The 25,976-nt window shown below is 43.4% G+C and overlaps 1 protein-coding gene across 1 annotated transcript; it reads right to left on the reverse strand.

Moving 5' to 3' along the window:
* Positions 1 to 9,791: 9,791 nt before the first annotated feature.
* Positions 9,792 to 11,912, reverse strand: LOC140159465 (uncharacterized). Its single transcript, XM_072182951.1, has one exon. The coding sequence runs from the start codon at positions 11,910 to 11,912 to the stop codon at positions 9,792 to 9,794; it is 2,121 nt and encodes a 706-aa protein (XP_072039052.1).
* Positions 11,913 to 25,976: the final 14,064 nt, after the last annotated feature.

A 25,976-nucleotide genomic window follows, 5' to 3' on the forward strand; every position in this document is an offset into this window, starting at 1 on the left:
ATGTACTGGGAAACCCATTTCTTCCATTACAGCAAACAGTTTAACGTGGCTGACTGAATCAAACGCCTGTGAATAAACAATGAACATGACGAAGACTTCATCACCTATTCCAAGCATCTTCTCCATCAATATGTGAAGGCAAACCAACATGTGTCTAGTTCCTCGGCTTTTCCTGTAAGCAGCTTGTTCTTTCTGGTAGTTCTTGCTCCAGTTTTGCTTTCAGGCGATGTATGGTGATCATTAAGAGAACTTTGCTGGTATGACTGATGAATAGCATCACCAACTCTCGTATTTTCCAGTCTTTTGGCCACTCACAACTTGTCCATATACTTGTGCATAGTTGGTGTAATGCTTCTAATCCATACCGTCCTATGGATTTTATTAGCTCGGCAGGACAGGTACTCCGTCAAGACCTGGTGATTTCTTAGTCTTGAGTTTGCTGACTTGCTCAATTTCATATATGAGAAGTGGTGGTTCTACCTCTGACTTCAACCGGTGTTTTTGGCATGGAAAGTGGTACTTCTCCATCTGGTTTTTCAAACAGTTTTCCCACCTAATTCTTTCCATCTGTTCATGATAATGTTCCGACTCATTAATTACCTTTCTTCTTTATCCTTGATGCATGCTTGCTGTGTTGGGGTGGACTTGGCTTTTACCGATCTAATCTGTTCAAATACTGCCTTGGATTTTCCGGTTGCATTAAAGTCTGATCTGCTAACATTGTTCTTCAAGCCATGTTATGCTGTCTCTTCTGATCCGCCTCTGGATCTCAGCACATAGTTCTTTGTATCGATGTTTCTGGGTTGGTGTGTTACTCTGTTTGCGCAACCTGGTCTTTTCCTCAGCCAGCTCAAGTACTTCTTAGCTAGTACATGGCTTTTTGGGAACTCTTTTGGCTTCCAATTGTTTGCTCAGCTGCCTGTGTCAATATGGTTTTCTATGTTACCCACAAGGATTCAGGTTTGGTTTCACTTGATGTATCTCGGTTCATCGCCTCATATCTGAACTGTTGTTCGGTTTCATGCTCAAACTTGGCCTTGATGCACACCCCGTACAAAAAATTTCGAAGACCCCCCGGATCGATACATGTGAATGTGCTATGCACGATTTGATATTCAGACGATAAATCTTTGGATACCAGGGTAGAAAATGATGAATAGCTCCCGTATTTTTTTATTCTAAAGAAGCCATATATTTTTCCTTGCACTTGAATATAATTGAGTGGCCCAGTATAAAAACGGCCCATGGCACACTTTTGAAAAATAGAGGGCGCTGTTGAAAAATGTCAAAGGTCACCAAAGGTCATCCATACAAACATAACACATGATGAATGTAACTCGGGAATGTTGTCAATTTAATCTTTTAGGCATCAAATTTCGTATGTATTTTATTGAACATTCGTACATTTACAGTGCCGATTTCTCCCAATTACGAAAAATGTGCCATGGGCCGTTTTTATACTGGGCCACTCAATTATGTGTTGAAAAGACATGATAGTCGTTAGCTTGCGTATTGCGAAAGAACCGTGCGTATTGAGCTCAAAAACTGACAAAAATTTTGAATTTATATGTGCCGAACTATAGCGCAGCGTAGGCCACTTGTGGAGGCAGTCTAAAAGACCTCATGGTGCATACCATGCTCACTCACACACAGAGAGGTCAGTCACCGGGCTATTGTCAATAGCCTTACTTAGTCAGATACCCCTCAGCCCATTATGCATCTCAAAACTATTAAACAGGTCGGAACAAAATGCGTGGCTGTGGATTCAACCTATCAACACGATTTCTGCCATGAAGATATCGGGGCGATGACACTGTGTGGTATGTCTTTGCATCCATGAGTGACCATGACACTTAATTTTCACCTTCTTTTCATCATGATGTAGTCGATGTGATTTCTGCAACGGTCGCCAGGTGATTTCCATGTGTACAGATTTCTTTTGTGGTGTTTGAAGCAAGTATTCATGATGGCTAGGTTGTTGGCGCAGCATAATTCAGTAAGTCTGTCCCCTCGTAATTCAGTTATGTCGCCTTGGCCAAACTTTCAAATTCCACATAATTATAATCATATATTATATAATCATTATAGCTACCTATATTATAAGAAAGAGATTGGGTGTAATGCAACACTGGGATAGCACAAATACGTCTACGTGGATTATTTATTTATTTCGATTTAAAATCCAGGCAGTCTAGCTACTTTTTTTTTCTCTCAACTTCAAGTTAATTGTAACATATTTTATCACTACAAAGCATTTCATTAGGTTCACAGAATACCATACTACATGTAAAAGTTCTACAAATTGCCAGTGGAGTAAAGCCTAAAGGGGGTCTAATTTTGCATAAAACCAAAATGACCAACTATTGGTCTCCGATGTATAGTTCTCGAGAAGCACTGGTTACGTGCTCAAAGTACTGTACCATGATGACAATCCAACTTAAAAACCACCGCTGATGACGCGCTCGACGCCACTTCGCACTCGCAATAGACCTTTTCCCCTTCTTCCCATCATGCACTATTCCATGGGGGTATGAATACAGAGTTATGTTCATTACATTCTGGAAATACGGACATTTCGGCTGGTGCCTTCATCACAAAAAAGATATCACCGATAATCATGATAATGACGCACGTTGCACTAATACCTTACGGGGGCAAAAAACAAAATTTCTATGCCTTATTGACATGGTGTCGTCGCAAAAAAAGTTTCCTGTTATTGAAACCTAACTTTGTATACATTTTATAGACCTAGAGGTGAAAACCTAATGACGGGACACGCAGTGATATTTGGTCGGTGTCCGTTTCACCTTTTTTCGGAGATGAAAATAAAATGTAAACAATAATCTCTTATACAGGTGTTCTGCATCCCTCAGTAACTGCATCACTCATGTATTCAATAATTGCATAATTAGTACCATCGATGGCCTTTACGATAATCCGCATATATGGAATCAGTATGCCCATATTAAGACAAAATAATTGCATGCAAAGACCATCGGATGCACACGATCTATGAGGTTAATTGACTTCGTCATACCCCCTGGAATAGTGCATTGTGGGATAGAGGGAAAAAGGACAATTGGGGCATCGCGATCAGAGGGAACGGAGCCAGTTCTATTCTCGAGTTATATAGTCAAGAAGGTCAAATGTTAATTTGGGCTCCACGGGGTTCAGATATTGAAATTGTTCTGATTTTAACCAAAATAGTCTTTGCGTAATATCTTACTTTGCCTGGGCTATTATTTGCTCAAATAGTACTATTCTTAATGGCTCCGTGAACAACTGGGGACTGATTGGTTAACCCGATATCATACTTTTTTTAAACTGACTATGATATACATGTATTAGTATACCCATAAATGAATCATGGAGAGAGCGGAATCTGCATTTAATCTACAGATGTTGCCAAATATTGTTTGTTCTAAGTCATTATTTCCAGCAAGTCACCATCGCCATGAATTGAACCCGGAACCTCATGTACCAAAAACGAGTACCATGCCGAGTACATTGTCGTTGCTATGGATAATGACAATTACACTTTTCTAGGCTCCATTCTAATTTTCCCTTGATAATTTGAACTTAACGAAAAATATATTGCCATAGTCTGCACTCTGCAGGTAAATTATATTGATGATGATAAATATGAAATTTGTTTGAAATGTTATCTGGTTATTGTATGCGGCGTGCATTTTAACATTGAAATTTGAAATATCTGAGTCAATGAGTTAAAAATATCGTTTCTGATCAAATGGATGAGCATGCGTGGAAAACACCAATTATATCTGAACCAAAAGAAACGCTTTTAACAATGTTTACATCAGCGATGCCAGCGTTAACAACAGAAAAATGAAGCCTCATTTACTATTGAAATTGAACATCTGGTGCGACCTTGCTAGAATAGTTAATGTTTTTCTTATCTTTTTTTGACTTACACATACAAAATACAGCATAAACAGGCATACTTCGAACAATTATAAAATGAAAACAATTAGGTACAACTAATCAATGCAAGTTCTGAAATTGCTTCTGCGAATGTTGTTTCAATGCAATACCATTTTTTGCAGTGTATGATTTTAATAAATCGTCGATACTTTTTATATATCAAAATATATTTCATATTACATCCACCTTCTTTAATTTCATCTTTGGCAACATCTGTAGATTAAAACTGAATTGTATGTGTTTTTAAATTGGTACAAATTTGATTCAGCTCATTTTATCCTTTAATTCAGTCATAAATGGACAAGGCTATATCTACATAAATTAGCTTAAATTACTAGAAGTTATTACCACGATTGCAGTTGTAATTTCTCAAAAGAAGATTGTTGGTGACCCACTTCCATCATGATGATCTACCACTTTAGTACTTAGTATTTTAAACAAACCAACAACACTCACATTATTTAATTTTTGATCAAAATAATATCAGAGAACCCAATACTTAATGGTCTGCGGTATAACGCTCTTACTAGAGAGATTGCGATTTCCAAACGTAGGTATCGGACGCACGTGTCGTCATCTTCTCTGGCCATGCCTATCAGTATTCGAGTGGGCCCGGTCGAGTGGGATTTTTCTTGGTCGACCGGGGTAAATCCGCACGACCGGGCGTCTTAACCAATCACGAAATGAGTCCACTCGGTTGTAATGTTTTCCATTCGGTCAAGATTATCGACTCGGTGAATTTCCATGCGACCGGACTTTTGACCCGCCCACAGAGCGTGGAGGTTGTGAAAGAGCCACGTGGAAAGATAATAATGTTGTTGGCTATCTGGTATAACCGTTAGTAGCCAAGCCATTAATGTTCTGGGAAATGTTTACACGTACGGTATTCACAACTCAGTAATAAACGGGCTGGCTTAGAATTAAAATACTGTGAACGTGAATATAATTTGCGGGATTACACATTGTATGTTATTTGTATTATTTTCAAAAGGCATTGCAGGGATAATTGTGAGATTGTTATTTTAAAATTATATTTGACACGTCGAATGCAACACATGGATGGATGGAATTACAGGGTGCTTCAGGCTGGGAGGGCCTATTCATATAATTTGAACAAACATTATATGAACATTAATATTCCAAGTATATATATACTCTTTTCCATGTATACACAGCTCAAAAATACTAGCATGACTGGAAGGTAGTAGAGAATGTACAGGTACGGCAATGCAGCAACTTCATAATTGAGTGGCCCAGTATAAAAACGGCCCATGGCACACTTTTGAAAAATAGAGGGCGCTGTTGAAAAATGTCAAAGGTCACCAAAGGTCATCCATACAAACATAACACATGATGAATGTAACTCGGGAATGTTGTCAATTTAATCTTTTAGGCATCAAATTTCGTATGTATTTTATTGAACATTCGTACATTTACAGTGCCGATTTCTCCCAATTACGAAAAAGGTGCCATGGGCCGTTTTTATACTGGGCCACTCAATTATGTGTTGAAAAGACATGATAGTCGTTAGCTTGCGTATTGCGAAAGAACCGTGCGTATTGAGCTCAAAAACTGACAAAAATTTTGAATTTATATGTGCCGAACTATAGCGCAGCGTAGGCCACTTGTGGAGGCAGTCTAAAAGACCTCATGGTGCATACCATGCTCACTCACACACAGAGAGGTCAGTCACCGGGCTATTGTCAATAGCCTTACTTAGTCAGATACCCCTCAGCCCATTATGCATCTCAAAACTATTAAACAGGTCGGAACAAAATGCGTGGCTGTGGATTCAACCTATCAACACGATTTCTGCCATGAAGATATCGGGGCGATGACACTGTGGTATGTCTTTGCATCCATGAGTGACCATGACACTTAATTTTCACCTTCTTTTCATCATGATGTAGTCGATGTGATTTCTGCAACGGTCGCCAGGTGATTTCCATGTGTACAGATTTCTTTTGTGGTGTTTGAAGCAAGTATTCATGATGGCTAGGTTGTTGGCGCAGCATAATTCAGTAAGTCTGTCCCCTCGTAATTCAGTTATGTCGCCTTGGCCAAACTTTCAAATTCCACATAATTATAATCATATATTATATAATCATTATAGCTACCTATATTATAAGAAAGAGATTGGGTGTAATGCAACACTGGGATAGCACAAATACGTCTACGTGGATTATTTATTTATTTCGATTTAAAATCCAGGCAGTCTAGCTACTTTTTTTTTCTCTCAACTTCAAGTTAATTGTAACATATTTTATCACTACAAAGCATTTCATTAGGTTCACAGAATACCATACTACATGTAAAAGTTCTACAAATTGCCAGTGGAGTAAAGCCTAAAGGGGGTCTAATTTTGCATAAAACCAAAATGACCAACTATTGGTCTCCGATGTATAGTTCTCGAGAAGCACTGGTTACGTGCTCAAAGTACTGTACCATGATGACAATCCAACTTAAAAACCACCGCTGATGACGCGCTCGACGCCACTTCGCACTCGCAATAGACCTTTTCCCCTTCTTCCCATCATGCACTATTCCATGGGGGTATGAATACAGAGTTATGTTCATTACATTCTGGAAATACGGACATTTCGGCTGGTGCCTTCATCACAAAAAAGATATCACCGATAATCATGATAATGACGCACGTTGCACTAATACCTTACGGGGGCAAAAAACAACATTTCTATGCCTTATTGACATGGTGTCGTCGCAAAAAAAGTTTCCTGTTATTGAAACCTAACTTTGTATACATTTTATAGACCTAGAGGTGAAAACCTAATGACGGGACACGCAGTGATATTTGGTCGGTGTCCGTTTCACCTTTTTCGGAGATGAAAATAAAATGTAAACAATAATCTCTTATACAGGTGTTCTGCATCCCTCAGTAACTGCATCACTCATGTATTCAATAATTGCATAATTAGTACCATCGATGGCCTTTACGATAATCCGCATATATGGAATCAGTATGCCCATATTAAGACAAAATAATTGCATGCAAAGACCATCGGATGCACACGATCTATGAGGTTAATTGACTTCGTCATACCCCCTGGAATAGTGCATTGTGGGATAGAGGGAAAAAGGACAATTGGGGCATCGCGATCATAGGGAACGGAGCCAGTTTTATTCTCGAGTTATATAGTCAAGAAGGTCAAATGTTAATTTGGGCTCCACGGGGTTCAGATATTGAAATTGTTCTGATTTTAACCAAAATAGTCTTTGCGTAATATCTTACTTTGCCTGGGCTATTATTTGCTCAAATAGTACTATTCTTAATGGCTCCGTGAACAACTGGGGACTGATTGGTTAACCCGATATCATACTTTTTTTAAACTGACTATGATATACATGTATTAGTATACCCATAAATGAATCATGGAGAGAGCGGAATCTGCATTTAATCTACAGATGTTGCCAAATATTGTTTGTTCTAAGTCATTATTTCCAGCAAGTCACCATCGCCATGAATTGAACCCGGAACCTCATGTACCAAAAACGAGTACCATGCCGAGTACATTGTCGTTGCTATGGATAATGACAATTACACTTTTCTAGGCTCCATTCTAATTTTCCTTGATAATTTGAACTTAACGAAAAATATATTGCCATAGTCTGCACTCTGCAGGTAAATTATATTGATGATGATAAATATGAAATTTGTTTGAAATGTTATCTGGTTATTGTATGCGGCGTGCATTTTAACATTGAAATTTGAAATATCTGAGTCAATGAGTTAAAAATATCGTTTCTGATCAAATGGATGAGCATGCGTGGAAAACACCAATTATATCTGAACCAAAAGAAACGCTTTTAACAATGTTTACATCAGCGATGCCAGCGTTAACAACAGAAAAATGAAGCCTCATTTACTATTGAAATTGAACATCTGGTGCGACCTTGCTAGAATAGTTAATGTTTTTCTTATCTTTTTTTGACTTACACATACAAAATACAGCATAAACAGGCATACTTCGAACAATTATAAAATGAAAACAATTAGGTACAACTAATCAATGCAAGTTCTGAAATTGCTTCTGCGAATGTGGTTTCAATGCAATACCATTTTTTGCAGTGTATGATTTTAATAAATCGTCGATACTTTTTATATATCAAAATATATTTCATATTACATCCACCTTCTTTAATTTCATCTTTGGCAACATCTGTAGATTAAAACTGAATTTTATGTGTTTTTAAATTGGTACAAATTTGATTCAGCTCATTTTATCCTTTAATTCAGTCATAAATGGACAAGGCTATATCTACATAAATTAGCTTAAATTACTAGAAGTTATTACCACGATTGCAGTTGTAATTTCTCAAAAGAAGATTGTTGGTGACCCACTTCCATCATGATGATCTACCACTTTAGTACTTAGTATTTTAAACAAACCAACAACACTCACATTATTTAATTTTTGATCAAAATAATATCAGAGAACCCAATACTTAATGGTCTGCGGTATAACGCTCTTACTAGAGAGATTGCGATTTCCAAACGTAGGTATCGGACGCACGTGTCGTCATCTTCTCTGGCCATGCCTATCAGTATTCCCCTCTCAGAAGTGAGAGGGACATACACAAGCGCACGATACTTACCTCCCACGACCTGATCTATGCACAAAACGAAGATTGGGACCACAAGAAACCCCTGTACCACAGAAAAAGGTTTTGGCACCCCCGGAAGAACGGGGATGACAACGCCCAGGTGTTGGTGTCGCCCAACACTAACGAGATATCGCCCTCACCAACACACGTTTCTTGCGACCCTCTACGTGTGAGAACGTATGACGTTCGGGAGGGGTGGAACGCACAAAACGCGGGGAGGCCTCAGGTCGTGGGAGGTAAGTATCGTGCGCTTGTGTATGTCCCTCTCACTTCTGAGAGGGGAATACACTGCGCACCCTCTACTTACCTCCCACGACCTGATCTATGCACAGAATACCACTGAGAGCAAGGAGGTGGAAGAAAGTCGTGAGTGGTAAGGAGGGCACACAGTGCAAACTCCGCTCAACCACAACAAAAAACCACCCAACCCAAGACTCACCTAACGTCCTCGATCCGATCCCTGGCGGCCTGCAAGCAGTGCTGAAGTACCTACAGCTGAATGACTTGCGAGGACGTCCTTGAGGTAGGTCGACTGGAAGGTGGTGGGGCTCTTCCAGCCTGCTGCGTCGAGCACCTCCCTCAGGGACACCCCAGAGTGGAAAGCCCAAGATGCTGCTTGGGATCGAATGTCGTGACACCTGACCTGTGACTGTGACTGTGTCTGAGGACCCGTCATCCGTTCGTGATGTTTTTGGTGGGCGCAACGGATGACGGAGGCAACCCAGTGGCTGATAGTGCTCCTAGCGGCCGGCCTAAATGGCCTGGCCGATGTAATGAAAAGCTGCCTGATGTCCCCCTGATCTTCTCGGTACGCTTTAAGTACGATCTAAGGGCCCTAACGGGACATGACGGTTTCTCCGCCTGTCCTGCGACCAGGACCAGATCAGGGAGGAACACCGGGGAAGGAGTAAATGACATGGTCTGGTTCTTGGCCAAGAAACCGGTCCTAGGCAGGATGGAGACACCCCGGTTGGTAAAGCGTAGATGGTGCTCGTCGACCGACAGAGCATGAATATCAGAACAACGCCGACCGCAGGCCACTGCCACTAAGAACACTGTCTTTAGTGTCAGGTCCTGCAGCGAGAGGTCCTCCATGGGCTCGAAGGATTCGGCTAGATATCGCAACACCAACGGGAGGTCCCACTCCGGAACCAGGGAACGGACTGGGGGCCTCTCCGAGAACATGCCCTTAATGAGGGCGGAGAGGGCTGGACTAGAGGAGACAGTCATGCCTCCCCAAAGCCATGATGGACCGCTGCTATGGCCGTCCTGTACGCTTGGGCAGTCCGAGGCATACAGCCGCCGTGGAAAACTTCTGTAAGGAAGTCCGCGACTTCGCCTACAGGGGCAAAATGGGGGTCGATTTCTCGACCGGCACACCACCTGTAGAACCGGCGAAGTCGCGAATCGTAAGTCTGTCGAGTCGACTGTCGCCTTGCCTTTGCAGCGAGCGCGGCAGCCGACTCAGAAAGTCCCGCCGCCTGGTAGGACTGGCGGAAATACGCCAAACAGTCAGATGGAGGTTGTTGATCACTCCCATCTGAACCTGCTGGCGTGACGGAACGGACAGAAGATTCCCACGGCGAGGAAGGCTGACTGGCTCCCCCACTAGGAGGTCCAGGAGGCGGGGGAACCACCACTGCTTGGGCCAGAGAGGAGCGACTAGAAGGAGAATACAGCCTGGAGAGCGGGCTACCTTCTCTAGCACCCGAGGGATCAGAGCAATGGGAGGGAAGGCGTAACCGAATACGCCCTCCCAGCTCTCCCGCATGGCGTCTCTGCCTATCGCCTGGGGGTCTTGGCCCCAGGAGAAGTAGGTCGGAAGTTGGTGGTTCCGATGAGACGCGAACAGGTCGACATGCGGGCGATCTAACCTCTGGAAGATGGAACGGCAGACTGCTGGATGAAGATGCCACTCTACTGACGCTCCCCTCTGGGCCAGGCGCGTGGATGACTGAAGCCCCCCTCGGGACAGTGAATCGGCCAGGGTGTTGTCTACCCCGGCCAGATGCTCCGCACGGAGGGAAATATCCCTCCATAGACACCACAGGAGGAGGGACACCGTCTCCTTGCAAAGGCTGGGACTTCTGGTGCCCCCCTCCCTGTTGATGTAGGACACAGCTGTCATGCTGTCGCATCTGACCAGGATGAACAGGCCATGAATCCGTAGACCCAACTGGCGGAGGGCGAGGAAAATGGCCCACGGCTCGAGGAGATTGATGTGTCTCCGAGCTTGAGTCCTCGACCAACGCCCGGAGAGCCTGACGCCCTGAAAGTGGGCTCCCCACCCTGACTTGGATGCATCCGTGGTAAGGACGTGGGAAGGGCGGGGTTTCGGGAATGGAACGCCTATCTGAACACTCAGCTGACCTATCCACCAGGAGAGGCAGGGGAGGAGATGCCGAGTGACCGGAATCCTGAGGCTCAAAGGATGGCGCCACGCTCGATACCGTCCGAGGAAGTACAACTGTATCTTCCTCGTGCGTAGCCGGCAGCCTGGAACCAGATCTATGAGGCTGGCCATCAGCCCTAGAAGGCGAAGCCACGACCGAGCCTGGACCGATGCTGCCTGCCTGATCTGCAGAGCGCAGAGCCGAACGTCGGCGATCCTCGAGTCTATAGGAGAAACCCGGCCCCTGGCGAAGTCTATAGTCGCCCCTAGGAACTGAGGCGACTGAGATGGGGAGAGAAAAGACTTCTGGTGGTTTATGATAAACCCCAGGGACTCTACCAGCCTGCACACCCCCTGAACATCCTGGCGCAGACACTGCGGAGAGGGGGCTACCAACAACCAGTCGTCTAGGTAGACGAATATCGTGATCCCCTTCCTCCGGAGAAACTCTGCCACCGACTTGACCAGTCGAGTGAATGTCCGGGGGGCCGTGGAGAGGCCAAACGGGAGGACCCGGAACTGAAAGGCGGTACCGTCGAACACGAAGCGAAGCCATTTCTGGTCTGACTCGCAGATTGGTACGTGGAGGTATGCATCTTTCAGATCTAGGGTGACTCCCCACCAGCCTGGCTGAAGGACAGATAACACCGCCCGCAGCGTCTCCATCCGGAAACGTGGGGCCTTGATGTAGGCATTCAGGGGCTTCAAGTTGAGGATTGGGCGCCACTCCCCGGATTTCTTTGTGGTAAGGAAGAACGTGGAGTAATGGCCTGTACGGAAGGCCCTGGGGAGAGGTGTGATGGCTCTCTTTGTTAGGAGAGCTTCGATCTCCCCCACCAAGGCCTCCCTCTGTAAGGGGTCCAGCGGTGACGGGGTGACTCGAACCCCCCGGAACCGAGGAGGACGGGAGGTGAACTCGATCTGGTAGCCTAGAGACACTGTCTCTAGGACCCATCGGTCTGAGGTCACCCCCCGCCAAGCCCTGGCAAATGCCAGGAGACGACCACCCACTGGGAGCGGGCGGTCGGGTCCCGGAAGGGAGTCAGAACCGGTGTCCCCGACCGCGTCCGCCATAGGCGGACGGGTCGTTACGACCGGCACCGTCACTCTTGCCTCGCCCTCCCTTGCGACTGCGATTGCGGTTGTGATTCCGCCTGCCGCCTCTTGCACCTCGCACGGGGCCAGAGGGGGCATGGGTGGCTGGCGGAAATAACGGTTGCAAGAGGGAAGGATACTGCTGCTGCTGCTGCTGAAATTGCTGAGCAACCAGCTGCTGCTGCTGGGGCACCTGGATATAGGTCGGGTTGGCTGTCTGACCTTTGGACCGAAACCGCTTGGGCGCTGATGTGGCCGGTGCCTTTGGTTGGCTGGCCTCCTTAGCCGCCTTCCGTCTGGTACGTTCATCTTCGGTCAGCCTGGGAAAGGCCCCGCCGAATAGATCAGTACCAAACGGAGCAGACCTCAACTCTCTTTGGTCCGAGAAGTTGAGCGCCTGGGCGACCAAGGCTCGGCGCGCCAGGACAGACCGAGTTGAAATCCGAGCGAAATGCTCCGCTGAGAGATGATTGAGGTCAGCCAGCACATGTACCGCCCTCAGTGTCGCCTCAGGAGACAAGGACCTTTCCTTGTCCAGCAAGCTCCGTGCTAGATGAGCGCTGACGAGCTGTTGGACATTGGAAATGCGGAGCCCGTCTCTGGCGAGAGACTCCAGGGACCGTAGCTCCTCATCCCGGGCTTTATCCCAGGGAGGCACCTTGTGGGGCGCCTTTGGTCCAGCCTGCCTGGGGGCTCCCTCAACTCCTGAGGGGAGGGAGCTCTCCTGGCGACACTTGGTCCCCTTATCCCGCTCCATCTGGCGATAGGCCGCCTCCGGACAGAGGGGGGTTTCTAAGAACGCCACATCCTCTGTAACGTGGGGGAACGCCCGTGCCAGCCACGGGAGGCGGTCTACCTCACCCTTATCCTGTACGACCGTGGTGAGTGCCTTGATGTCACGCGATAAGGGGATGAAGGGCATTGACTTGGGGGCTTAGCTGGCTTTGCCGCATATCCTAAGTCGGAAGCCAGTTGCGGAGGTGTCTCGAACTCCAGTCGCATCTTAGCGTCCGATAGGACGGCTGCGAACAAGGCCGCCGAGACCTTAGGAGTAAGGAGCCTCTCCGCAACTGGTCCTCCTCGGAGCCTTGAGTCGGTGCTGGGAATGAATAAGGGTCCCCCAGCCTCGACACTGATCATAACTCCACTGGTACCGTCCAGGTGGAGCCGGGTGGGGCTGAGGAACCCGTCCCCACCGAGATCGCTCCTGATTGGGGCCACGCTCTGGACCGAGGCGGCCCGACCGCTCTGCGGTCGAATGTAAGGAGAAACCTTGAGTTTCTGCAGCGAACGTCGAGCCAGCTAAGCTCGGGGAAGGTGTGGAATCTGAGCCTGTGAGCCTGACGGAAGGAAGGACTGGGTCATACTCACTGGCGGAGGAAACGACGAGGGGCCTGGGACCAAACGCGAGAGAGAGTAGGATCGACCCTGTTGGTCGGCCACGGTGAACGTGTCTGGCCAAAGTGCTTGGCTCTGCAAGGGAATACCGACCGAAGAGGGTTGTTGGGAAGCTCCGAGGGAGACCGAGAAAGGCGCTGAATGACTGACGGGGTCGCGATGAACCCCAACGGGGATATCAGAGCCCTCTCTGTCAGCCCTGGGGGGAGTCGAAAAATCCCGAAAAGACTCTACCTCCGTCTGACTCTGAGAGCCATCTGAAAGCTCATCATAGCTAGCCTCTATGCTAATCGCATCGGACTGCGGATCCGGACCTGTTGAAGGCAAACCTGGACCCACTGGTCGGGTTACCGCCGAGGGCACCTGACCGGGATCTTTGCCTAACAAACCAATGAGTTGGTTCATGCGGTCTAACGCCGACGGGTCCGAAAGTGATGAGATGAGCGTTGACAGTGCCTCAGCCTGCGATGCCGAGCATTGACTGCTCTGGGATCTCGGATGCTCAACCATCGAGGGAGCAGTTAGGGCAGAGGAGGGATCCCGAAACACGCTCTGGCCAGGAGCCGAGCGTAAGGGATCCGAGCGGTTGACCGGTGGACCATGGCTGCCGCCGGGGGTCGCTCTACCGTCCTGGACGGACGGGAGGCCTTCCGACGGTCGAGCCGTGGAACCATTGAGGTCGACCGCACACGGGGAGGACGCCTGAGCAGCGCCTACGCCCGGGGCACTCAACCCGACCGCAACTGGTGCCGTCGAGGAGTGGCCGCTCGGGCGCGAGCCAGCCCATTGCTCAGAGGATGCCGGGGCCGCATACCCACCTACGGCACTCGACCCGGACGCCGTAGCGCTCAGGGAGCCGCCGTGAGGGTACGAGCCTCCTAGCATAAGGGCGGGCGGAGCCAAAAGGCTTGGGGACTGCCCGACCGAGGGACAGATAGAGAGATTGACTCTCTCATACCTGGTCTCCTGGAGCTAGAGGACCCAGGGACGGAGGACAAACTCCCTGGCTGGCGGGGGCTAGGGACACTTTCTTCGCCGAGCCAGACGACTCCTGCGAAGAAGAACGGCGTTTGCGGTTCCTGTCCCTAAGCCCCTCCACCTTACGTTGGTGAGACTTCTGTAGTTTCACCTTATGGGCCAGGGACCTAGCCCAGGCCTCCTTGGACCAGTCACGGTCAATGGTGCACGGTTGGTCCGGTGAGCACGACCTACAAAGCAGGCATGCCTCATGCGCATCGTCTTTCCCAAGGAATGCCTTGCACGCAACACACTGCCGAGGTTTGCTTCTGGTCCCCAACGCCTTGGGGAGTACTCTCTTTAGACATTTTGATAACTACCTGTAATGGAGAAAGGGTAAGAAAACATGTAAACTCCCTCTCGTCTCCGAAGGGACTGGAGGGAGGGACCCCCGGCGTAAGAGGAGGGGGATAAGCAAGAGTGTCAACCTGTAAGGGGTCACAGACTCCCCCAAGGGGAGAACCCCCTCCTCTACCGCCAGAGAACCCAAAACATGAAAAGGCGCACGGGATCCAAAAAGTGAACACGAGATCCCCTACTACTGAGAGGTGCGCATGGGAACAGTTTTGACATAGGCCCCCGCACTATTAAGCGAAAAAACCGCGAATTTTAAGCTTACCACATGTGCGAGGGAAAATGAATCAAAACACCGACTACGAAAGCCAAAGTAGCCGGGACAGAAGGGAGATCGCCAAGAAAAAATCCCGGCGACCTCCCAGTGGAATTACCAGGGGGAGCCGAGTGAAAACCTATGAATATTTTACTTGGGCGGTCTCACTTCGGCCACAGAGACTACGAGAAACTAGCAAGAAAAAACATCACAAATGGAAAAAAAATCTTGCTAAAGTTACAGAAAATATCACCGAAGTGATTACTGATACTTGCGTAACCGTTACTCGGAAATAAGCCTCACGCTGCTACGATATTTCTCAACAGAAATTGGAGCTCTTCGTAAACACGTCCTTGTTGGTCGCAACGAATTGGTGAGGGCGATATCTCGTTAGTGTTGGGCGACACCAACACCTGGGCGTTGTCATCCCCGTTCTTCCGGGGGTGCCAAAACCTTTTTCTGTGGTACAGGGGGTTTCTTGTGGTCCCAATCTTCGTTTTGTGCATAGATCAGGTCGTGGGAGGTAAGTAGAGGGTGCGCAGTGTATTCGAGTGGGCCCGGTCGAGTGGGATTTTTCTTGGTCGACCGGGGTAAATCCGCACGACCGGGCGTCTTAACCAATCACGAAATGAGTCCACTCGGTTGTAATGTTTTCCATTCGGTCAAGATTATCGACTCGGTGAATTTCCATGCGACCGGACTTTTGACCCGCCCACAGAGCGTGGAGGTTGTGAAAGAGCCACGTGGAAAGATAATAATGTTGTTGGCTATCTGGTATAACCGTTAGTAGCCAAGCCATTAATGTTCTGGGAAATGTTTACACGTACGGTATTCACAACTCAGTAATAAACGGGCTGGCTTAGAATTAAAATACTGTGAACGTGAATATAATTTGCGGGATTACACATTGTATGTTATTTGTATTATTTTCAAAAGGCATTGCAGGGATAATTGTGAGATTGTTATTTTAAAATTATATTTGACACGTCGAATGCAACACATGGATGGATGGAATTACAGGGTGCTTCAGGCTGGGAGGGCCTATTCATATAATTTGAACAAACATTATATGAACATTAATATTCCAAGTATATATATACTCTTTTCCATGTATACACAGCTCAAAAATACTAGCATGACTGGAAGGTAGTAGAGAATGTACAGGTACCATGTGACTACGAGCCTACCTTAGGACCTGCATAAACAAGTCACATGGATGGGCCCAAAAATGTTATTTATTTCTGACACCTAAAAGAATGAAAATTTATGATGCATTCAAACCCATTGTGATGCTGATAACAATAGGCTACTTCAGTTGGAAGTTTCATGACAATAGCCAGTGGCCACTTTAACCAGTGGTGTGTGAAATTATGTATTACTAGCCAAATACTAGTCATATTCAGACAATCATACAATTCTTGAGGATTGGTGTGCTCGAGAATTATGATCCCCAAGTCAATACCTGAGTATGTGTCCACATGACTCAATTACAGCCTGTTTTCCAATATCTGACTCTGATGTCGCAAGATCTGGAATTGCAACCGGTAGCTTACTGTAACCATAGATTTTAAATACCTGCTGTAACCCAAATTGAGCCGTATATTAATACAGGGTTATGCTCAGCACCCAAGAATCGGAAAATGTATCGGTTACATGGCAGTGGAACCCGAGGATCACTTGGGAAATAAATTTGGGGATACATTTTGGGGCAGACTTTAGAGATTAAAATCCTCGAGAGCGTTTGTACGGCAGATTTCCCGAGGCTTTTGCTTGAGAACTGCATTGCTTAAGCAAAAAGCCCTCCGTGTGGACGTGCCTAGTACTGTGATCAGTTTGTCCTTCATTGATTTATCTCTATTGTCTGGTAGGTGACAAATCTATGAATGGACTGTGTATTCAGTCCTATTCAGTCAAATGGATGAATGGGGTTTATTTGTTGACTTTCTTGGGATTAAAAGTGTGTCCTAGTGCAGGAGCCAAGGTAGACTCGAAGTGACATGACGGCAATGCAGCAACTTCATTTGCCATCATGTCATCTTAATGCCTGTAATTTTCCGTGATACTAGGCGTGGCCTTCAAAAAACTGGTATGCTTACCCGTTTGAAGTCTGAGAGGCTTTTCCCTAGACAAGCTTCAAGAACTGGCCCATGTGTTTACACTGCAGGCAATACGTTAATTCGGTACGAGTGGGTTTATGTAGCCAATCAGATTGTATATCCCGGTGCTGCGTGCAAAACCACATACGTTTGCAAAATATGATATTTTGCATATGCAAAATTACATACTTTCCAAAAGTATGTAGTTTTGCATATGCAAAACTACATACTTCGGCAAAATATGTAGTTTTGCATATGCAAAATATCATACTTTACGGTCACTATGAAAAAATACAAGTTTTGCTGGGAAACCCCGTGCAGTTCGTGGTTGTGAATAAGGGCGCATGTCACAATGATTGGTAACTTATATTTTAAAAGGCAAAATATAGCGGACTGTGTATGTAACAAATGAATTAGCAATATCTGATATCTGTCTCCACAATCCTAGTATTAGGCTACATATAATATAAATTATTCTTTGAAAGTAGAGAATATTAGAACAGTGACCGTATGGATCCATTCTGCCCCTAAAGCGGCCGAACAAGACATAGGGCCTACACGGCCTTGACCTGCGGTTGTTTAAATTCTGAGGGATTTGCATGCTGGTCAGGTAGAAGATAAATAACAGAGTAACCTTCAGCTTCTCCGTGTTTGGTCAGACCTGCCGTATAGGCGTAGGCTGCATGGGGGTGTATCCTGCATAAATTAGTGTTCTTGTTCAAACCTGAGACTAGTATACCTCAGGTTCAAACACATGTTTCATACTTACGTGTACGCTGCATGACTGTATGTTTCTGTTTTCTGGGATGATTATCCTAATGTCTAATAAATGATGAGGGCCATTAATTTGGTGGTATGCACCCTTACAACACGCATCGCGCGGTGTTTCTTTATGCAAAATAAAAGTTATGCAAAACATCATACTTTGTTAGTATGTAGATATGAATGCTATACCGGTCGACGTCGCGTGTACATTCTAAGTGGTGCTGTAAACTTTAGCTAACGAGCGGGATTCAGGTGACCACATGTGTATCAATCACGAATTCGCAAACTTTGCGACCGGATCTGATTGGCTGATTAGACTACTCGTATCAAATACATGCCAGATATACAGAGATTCGTCTTGTGTAAAACCCGGTCGAGTGAAATGTAAGCCGGTTGATTTACTGAACATTCCATTTCGAGTGGGCAGCCTAATTGAATTATCCTACTTTTCCTGAATTGGTATAATCTATTCACTAGTTCATGACAATATAAGGGGCTGTGCAATAATTATCAGCCCCGGGGGGGTACAATTTCCGAACGGCTCGCCAAAAATCGCTTTCCCCCCCTCTCGGCCCGCCAAAAATCGCTTGCCCCCCCCCCCTCTCGGCCCGCCAAAAATTCTTTGCCCCCCCCCCTTGAACATGCCAAATTTTTGGGATCACAAATTCCAAACTTTAAATGGTCTAGATATATGTTGCGAGCGCAGCGAGCAGGAAAATTTGCATATTTAAGCGTTTCCGTACCGTTTTCCTAAGCCTTTTTAAAGCATTTTATTAAAAAGGTGCCCCGTGAATGCGTGCCAAAAATCGCTTGCCTCCCCTCTCGGCTTGCCAAAAATTGCTTGCCCCCCCCTTTCGTCTCGCCAAAAATTTCTTGCCCCCCCCAATTTTACCCTCCCCCCAGGGCTCATAATTATTGCACAGCCCCTAATTATTATCAAAATTACTAATCAAAACACGATTTGACTCAAACGTTTATAATACATAGAACAAGATAATTTTATTCATAGAAAGTTCATACCTACTACACTACCTACTAAATAATTATGTTAAAGTAAAACTTGAATAAAGTTGTTGAACGAAAATACACAAAATAACGGCATTTGGAATAAATCTCAGCTCAACTCAGCTAACAGGGAAATCCCCTGATGTAATCCAATTTCAACCACCTGTGCTCAGTGTGGACATGAGATTCTCGAAGTTCAAGGCATGAGTGAAGATTTATGTCCAATTATCTCGGCTACTTCTGCCAGGTCAAAAGGTGGTGTCCGGTATACCCATAGACCGCTATACTGAAGCGGGAGCAGTGTATTTAATATTGTAAATTAAAGAGGGAAAACGGGGGGGCTATTCATAATGTATCACACACATTTCAATGGACAATCTCTGCGTCTCAGAACATCACGTATAATTTTTAACACATCGCTGTAGCTTATAATGATTTGCTACAAACAAAAAGAATCATAATAATACTAGTAGTTAGAAATTATGCTCATTATCCTTGACTATCTTTAACAATTTGGAAATTGACAAATTCTGTGCATTTTCAACGATGTATCTACGTTAACTTCGCACGTGCAAAATCACTTCGATACAGTGGTTTTGAATAGATCGACGTGCGTATCGTTGGTCATGTCTCTCAGTATTCGAGTGGGCCCATTCGACTGGGAAATTTCTCGGTCGTCATGGGCGGTCCGATTTAGTGAGTATGTCGTTCGAGGGGAATGAAATAAGAACGAGTGGGTTATTTGTGCTGATTGGTTAAAACAGCCAGTCGCTCGGGTTTTACCCGGACGACCGAGAAATTTCCCAGTCGAATGGGCCCACTCGAATACTGAGAGACATGGCCAACGATACGCACGTCGATCTATTCAAAACCACTGTATCAAAGTGATTTTGCACGTGCGAAGTTAACGTAGATACATCGTTGAAAATGCACAGAATTTGTCAATTTCCAAATTGTTAAAGATATGATTATTATGATTCTTTTTGTTTGTATCAAATCATTCTAAGCTACAGCGATGTGTTAAAAATTATAGGCCTACGTGATGTTCTGAGACGCAGAGATTGTCCATTGAAATGTGTGTGATACTTAACGTATAATTACTTAGCGATTACACATTTTGGACACCTACGTCGTATAAAACGCACGTGTTACGTGGAAATATGCTGCTTTTACAACATGTCGAAGTTTATGCAACGCGCCTAGTTTTCAGCACGAAAAAGTCTCATTTTGAAAGTAAAGTCATGATATATGGATGTTGTGGTCCTTAATCTACCAAAATATATGTTTTCGGCAACTATAATATTTGGGAAGCACAAAAATACAATTAAGTTTAAGCAGCATGTTAACCTTGGTTTTAATCAAAATCAAAAGCATGCTGTATTGAATTGGTAACCATTAAATTTCCAATCACATTGCCCTCTATCGACCAGATCAGATAAGCTCAGATATTAGTCTTGTTCTCTTCGTGACGAATGAGCACAATCCAGTTTGGAACCGAGACTAGCAATATTTAACACCGTTTTCAACGTCGTAAACGTCTCTAGTCTCTACTAAATCATATTTTACGCTTTTCCGCGCAGCACTTTCAGCACGGCCTGTCTATAATGTCGGCAACTTAAGACGTACAAGTAAGGATTAATAATAGAATTTAATATTAACAGAATTTGTGCAATGAAAATGACAAAGGTTTCTGTTTCCCCAGACCTGAATAGATTAAAGTTTAGGGAACTGTGGTCTATAAGATCATCTAAGGTCCAGATGCGATACGGAGTTTGTAAAAGAAAGAAGATGATTCCGTTTGCGATCAGAACGCGCGTTATTTGATGACGATCCCGTTCATTCTGTGCATCACTTGAGCTTGTTGGTCGTCTGCGCAAGGCGTTCACGATTTTGACATACAAAATATTGTTGAAAATCATAGCTGAAATAAGCGACAAAATTGACGTGCAGTTTCCATAAAGTGATGCACTATACGGTGTTGGGGTACAAAGATAAAAAGTATCTGGAAATGTTTGAAACACGTCCGTGTTTGTTATTGGCCAAAAAATACAAACGGTAACAAAGTTACCGAACCAGGGAAGAAGAGGAATAAGTACCAGCAAAGCGGTAAGCCATATTCCATATACTAGTTTCATTGTTCGACCCTTCCCTTGAATGATGCGGTATTTAAGCGGCCAACAAATGGCTATGCATCGTTCAACAGAAATGATGGTCAAAAAGCCAAGAGAAGCAAAGTACCATAATCGCGTTGAAATAACCCAAATAACGCACTCAAAACTTGAATACGCAACAGGTGATTGTGAAATACTTACTTTTCTAAGGATCTTAACTGCATTCCAAATATTCAGAAATAGCAGAAAACATATATCACATATGGCAAGATTTGCAAGATAGATTGTCAAAGGAGAAGAACGTAATTCTTTCAACCGAACACATGTATAGAAGAATACGCCATTACCTGCAATGCCAAATAAGGAAACAAATGGTACAATTATCAGCAATACAAGGCGATTTGCAGCATTAAATAGCCAATCTTCGGTATCTGTTTTGTGCGTAAGATTGTAGGTAAGAGTTTGTAGTTTAGTGCAAATGTCAGAGTCGTTTTGTTCCATTTTCGAGATAGCTTAAGTCATTGTTGTAAACATGTAAAGAATTTCAGTCTCCTCGTTCACCTGTTGGCCAGATGCTCTTATAGGGTTTGTAGCCAAAGCGGATCTGTGCACCTGGTAAGAAGGTAGTATAAAATAAGGCAACAGAACTTTGATGCAATCCGCAATCAGCATCAGGCAATTCAGCCCAGGAATATTAATAAAATCGTTGATGCCGTCTAGTCACGCACAAGTCATAGACAGGTGCAATACTTTTTACTATTACAAAAAGGAGCAGTCCATCGTCCAATAATAGGGTACGTTGATGGCAGTATTCTAATTTTTAGATTTCAAAAAGAAATTAATGTTTATGATGTCATTCTATGAGCTATTCTACTTGTTTGGCAACAAGGCAATGTGTATGATGTGGCTGCATCGGAACGTGGATCCAAAGGGGCCGCATTTATAACACATATTGTTAAAACATATCAATATTACTTGCTGCCAATTTCGGCCCATTTTTGTGTTCAATAAAAACATAACGCTATTATGCTATCCAATAATGGGAGTCTGCGCTGTTTTGAATTCATTCTACCGTATTTGAAACATCACACAATTTAATAAATCGTCAGTAAGCACGTCACTCCAGATCCCGGCTCCAGATACACTTCAATATGATGAAAGATTATATGGACAGCATTATTAAAACGCAAAGTGTCTAATTATTAGCTTGTTCTACATAGTTGTTGGTCTGCAAATTAGCTAGAAAGGAATTGAGAAAGGAATAATTGATATTGTATAATAATGATGTGAAAAATATAAAAAATCGAACAGTAAATGCTAGCAAAAATCGTTACAATTTTATCAATGTCATTTCTACGATACATTAATGGATGTGAAATAATTGGTAGTAATGAAAGTGTCCTTTTGTTACATATAACGTATATAATTGAATATATGAATACAAAAGCCACCCAAGTCCATACGTTGGCCAAATTGAGTTAAGCATGGGAAATTGTTGCTATACATAGGCCTGTCATATGTATGAAAGAACAACTCAAATTCATCCTCTGTGTCTATTGAGCATGTGAAAAATAGCATGTATGAAAGAATCACCCAATTCCATGATTTGAGTCTTGTAGCACATTGATTGAAATCCAGTATGTATAAAAGTCCACTTGTAATACATTCATTGCTAGAGAGTGACTTTTGAAAAAAAATGGGTTTAATAAAGGAAAGTGTGTGGTTTATATTACATGGCAGAATGCTTATCAACATTATACATACCTGTGTGCTTTATTTTGTATTATCTTACTAGTGGTAATCTCATTCTAACCACCCAAGTCCAAAATTTAAAATGAACCCCACGAAGTCCCTGAAATGCTAATCGTCATACCTAATACAGGTTAATCCACTCATTTGCACGTAAAACTTACCATATTGAACAGGTAAATCTAACTGAATGAATTAAAATGATACACAGGTTTTTCTCTCAAAATCACTTCCCATGGACTTGGGTGGCTTTTGTATTCATGTATTCAATTGTGTACTTCGTTGAATTGGCTGCACAATTTCGTAATGTTCAAATATAAACTGATTTAAAAACGCAACTGTAAACACATGTTACATGTGCGCAATGAGATGTTGCTGGCATTGAATGATATGAACATGATGAAAACGATAACTTAGATATATATATATATATTATATGAATATATTCCATAGGTTGAACACAATTTTAATCTTTACCAAGAGACATAAACGTTTAAATGTGTGTTGGCTACTCTGGGTAAATCTTGCTCATTATTTCAACCCATAGAATTAAAAGCACATACTATTTTTTATTATTATATAGGCTACTTATATTATAAGAAAGAGGCAACACTGGGGTAGCACCAATACGTTTCGAGTTATATAGTGCTCAAGTAGAATGGTTCCCAAATTAGAATGCGAAGTCACATGAACCGGGGCGGATTGGGATACGAGGTGTTAAGGGATTTGATACTGTAAAAATAATAGCCAAAATAAAATTCTTGTTTTGACCATAATCTTGAAGTCTTCAACACTTTCACAACTTCAGCTGTGTAACTTACATAAATTCACGTTAACGAACAGTCGGTCGTTTCAAGTTTTGAGTCCAGGATTGGTTTTGGCCACGTGGTTTCCTATTATCCTGACTATTAAAGCTCTTGACTGACGTCATTACCGATACCTTTGTCTGTACCCTTTGTTAGAAACGTAAAACCATATGAATTTCTTGAGCCATTATCCATCTAACACGAAATTAACATTCTTATGCAGCTATTGATTTTATCTTGTTTGCAAAAGTACTTATGTTAGTGTAATTTCTATTGTCCTCCCCTACCATGCATGCACACACATTTTGTGCAGATGAAAAACTGACCGTAGTTTTAAATTTCCTTCTGTTTTATGTGAGCTACTGTCAAGAAAAGTTACAGAATATTTTTTCTGAATACCTGTCATCTATGATTATGTATTTTATTTATCATTAGAGGTAAAATATCTCAATAAAACAAGCGCTTAAACTGCGCCGGAAGTCTCTGAAATTGAAGCTACTTTGTATACAGTTACAGTTTTTTGGAAGTCGGCAACTCAATATGTGGGTGAAAATGAAACAGAGGTGCTGATTGGAAGTTGGAAATTACGGTAGTAAATTTCAGCCAATCAACACAAAGTTAATGTAGAATTGTTCAACACAAGACAAGGTTATCGGTGGACTTTCTGTAATTTTCATAGCTTATGTGGTTGCGAAGTTATGATGCTTAGTAAACTACGTAGTGCAAACTTACATGAAAATTCTCAAAATAGCAGTGTGAAAAGTCATCATAATGTTCTGTTATACTTTGTTCATCACTCATTTTACGGTTTTAATTTATTTAATAAAAAATATGATTTACTTAATTATGATAATTTAAAGCAAAATCTAAGCTTTCTAAAGCTGAATATATTACTTATAACTCCAACGCTGATCGTTGGATGAAAAAATTGTTCATTTTGGGCAATCTGTCACAACACAACCTTTGTGCATTTAGCATTGCAGAGTGACTTGATGCTTATATGGACTCAAGAAATTCACATGTTGTAGAAAGCAGTTTGGGTCTTCATTTCAGTTTGCTAGATAATTGTTTGACCGCAGGATATCAGGTTTTAAGTTACCTTGATCAAAGTATACAAAAGAAGTTTTTAAATTTCGCAGTGCAAGGGCTGGTAATGTCTTTGTTTCATGGCCATGTTTCACTTCCATTATATGTGACCGTACAGCACGAATGAGCCGTAAATGTCCTCACTTGTACTCTGAGTTACAGTGTAAAATGGGCATGAAGGTCATATTCATAGGTATTTCAATTTGGTGCTACGTGTATCTCATTAAATGAGGTACACGTAGCACCAAATTGAGGTACCTATGAATACGACCTTCATGCCCATTTTACACTGTAACTCGGAATACAATTGAGGACATTTACGGCTCATTCGTGCTGTACGGTCACATATGGCAAGTAAGATGCATTGATTGAAAAGCTTCCTTTTTAGCATTGTTTTGTCTGTTAGTCCGTCTTTTTTATCTGCTGAAAGCTGTTCATCCTGCATTTGGTGTTCCTTTTGGGGTGACTACATAAGGAACACCAAATGTGTCAATATGGCCACGCTTGCTCCACAGAGTCTGAATTGGAATGGGTTGCAAATTTTTGAAAATGATGGCCCAGTTAAAGCTATTTTTACACATTATTGCTTTTATACCAATAAGATGCACGGGTGTCCAAAGCAGGTACTTTTTAAAAACAAAATCAATAACACATTTATAGGCGATTTTGACCAAACTTGTGCAAAATGTCTCTACTCTGAGGAGGGGTTACGGTTCGGGTTTCTTCCCAGAACGGCCAAGAGAGTAGCATTTTGGCGGACATTTTTTTTAAATAATTGGATTTGTGGCCTCTCTCCTTTCAAACCCTGGATCAGACCCATATTATTACCCGTTGGTCTTGTCTAGTTGTGGAAATAAGCAGAAAAAGGGGAATAGAAGAGGAAGAAAAGAGGCAAAAAGAAAAAATTGTGACGTGTCATGTCAAAAGGAGACAATTTTGGGCAGGATCGCAAATGGAGAAATGGCTAAAAATCTGCCCGGGGGAGATTTTTTCAAAATTTGGGTTTGTTGCGAATTTGTGATGTTATTATTGTTTAAAATATTGTCTGATAGATTCAGACCGGAATATAACTGGCATCTTGTATTATTTGAGACATTTTTCTAGGTAATTCCTACTCTCAACATTGTCAATATTATTTTTAAATGCCGATATCTCAATTACCAATTTTATAATACTATAACTCACGAACTCAATATCTTTGCTTAGGAATGTCCGATTTCATTGGGGAAAACGGCATTGTGGAACAAAATATCTCTATATTTAAGATATGTAAAAACCTCA

Source organism: Amphiura filiformis, chromosome 8 (assembly GCF_039555335.1).
Source record: "Amphiura filiformis chromosome 8, Afil_fr2py, whole genome shotgun sequence".
NCBI classification, from domain to species: domain Eukaryota; kingdom Metazoa; phylum Echinodermata; class Ophiuroidea; order Amphilepidida; family Amphiuridae; genus Amphiura; species Amphiura filiformis.

What these genes read in the sequence shown, in the direction of transcription:
- LOC140159465 (XM_072182951.1), bottom strand. Translation starts at nt 11,912, where the DNA reads ATGGGTCCTAGAGACAGTGTCTCTAGGCTACCAGATCGAGTTCACCTC.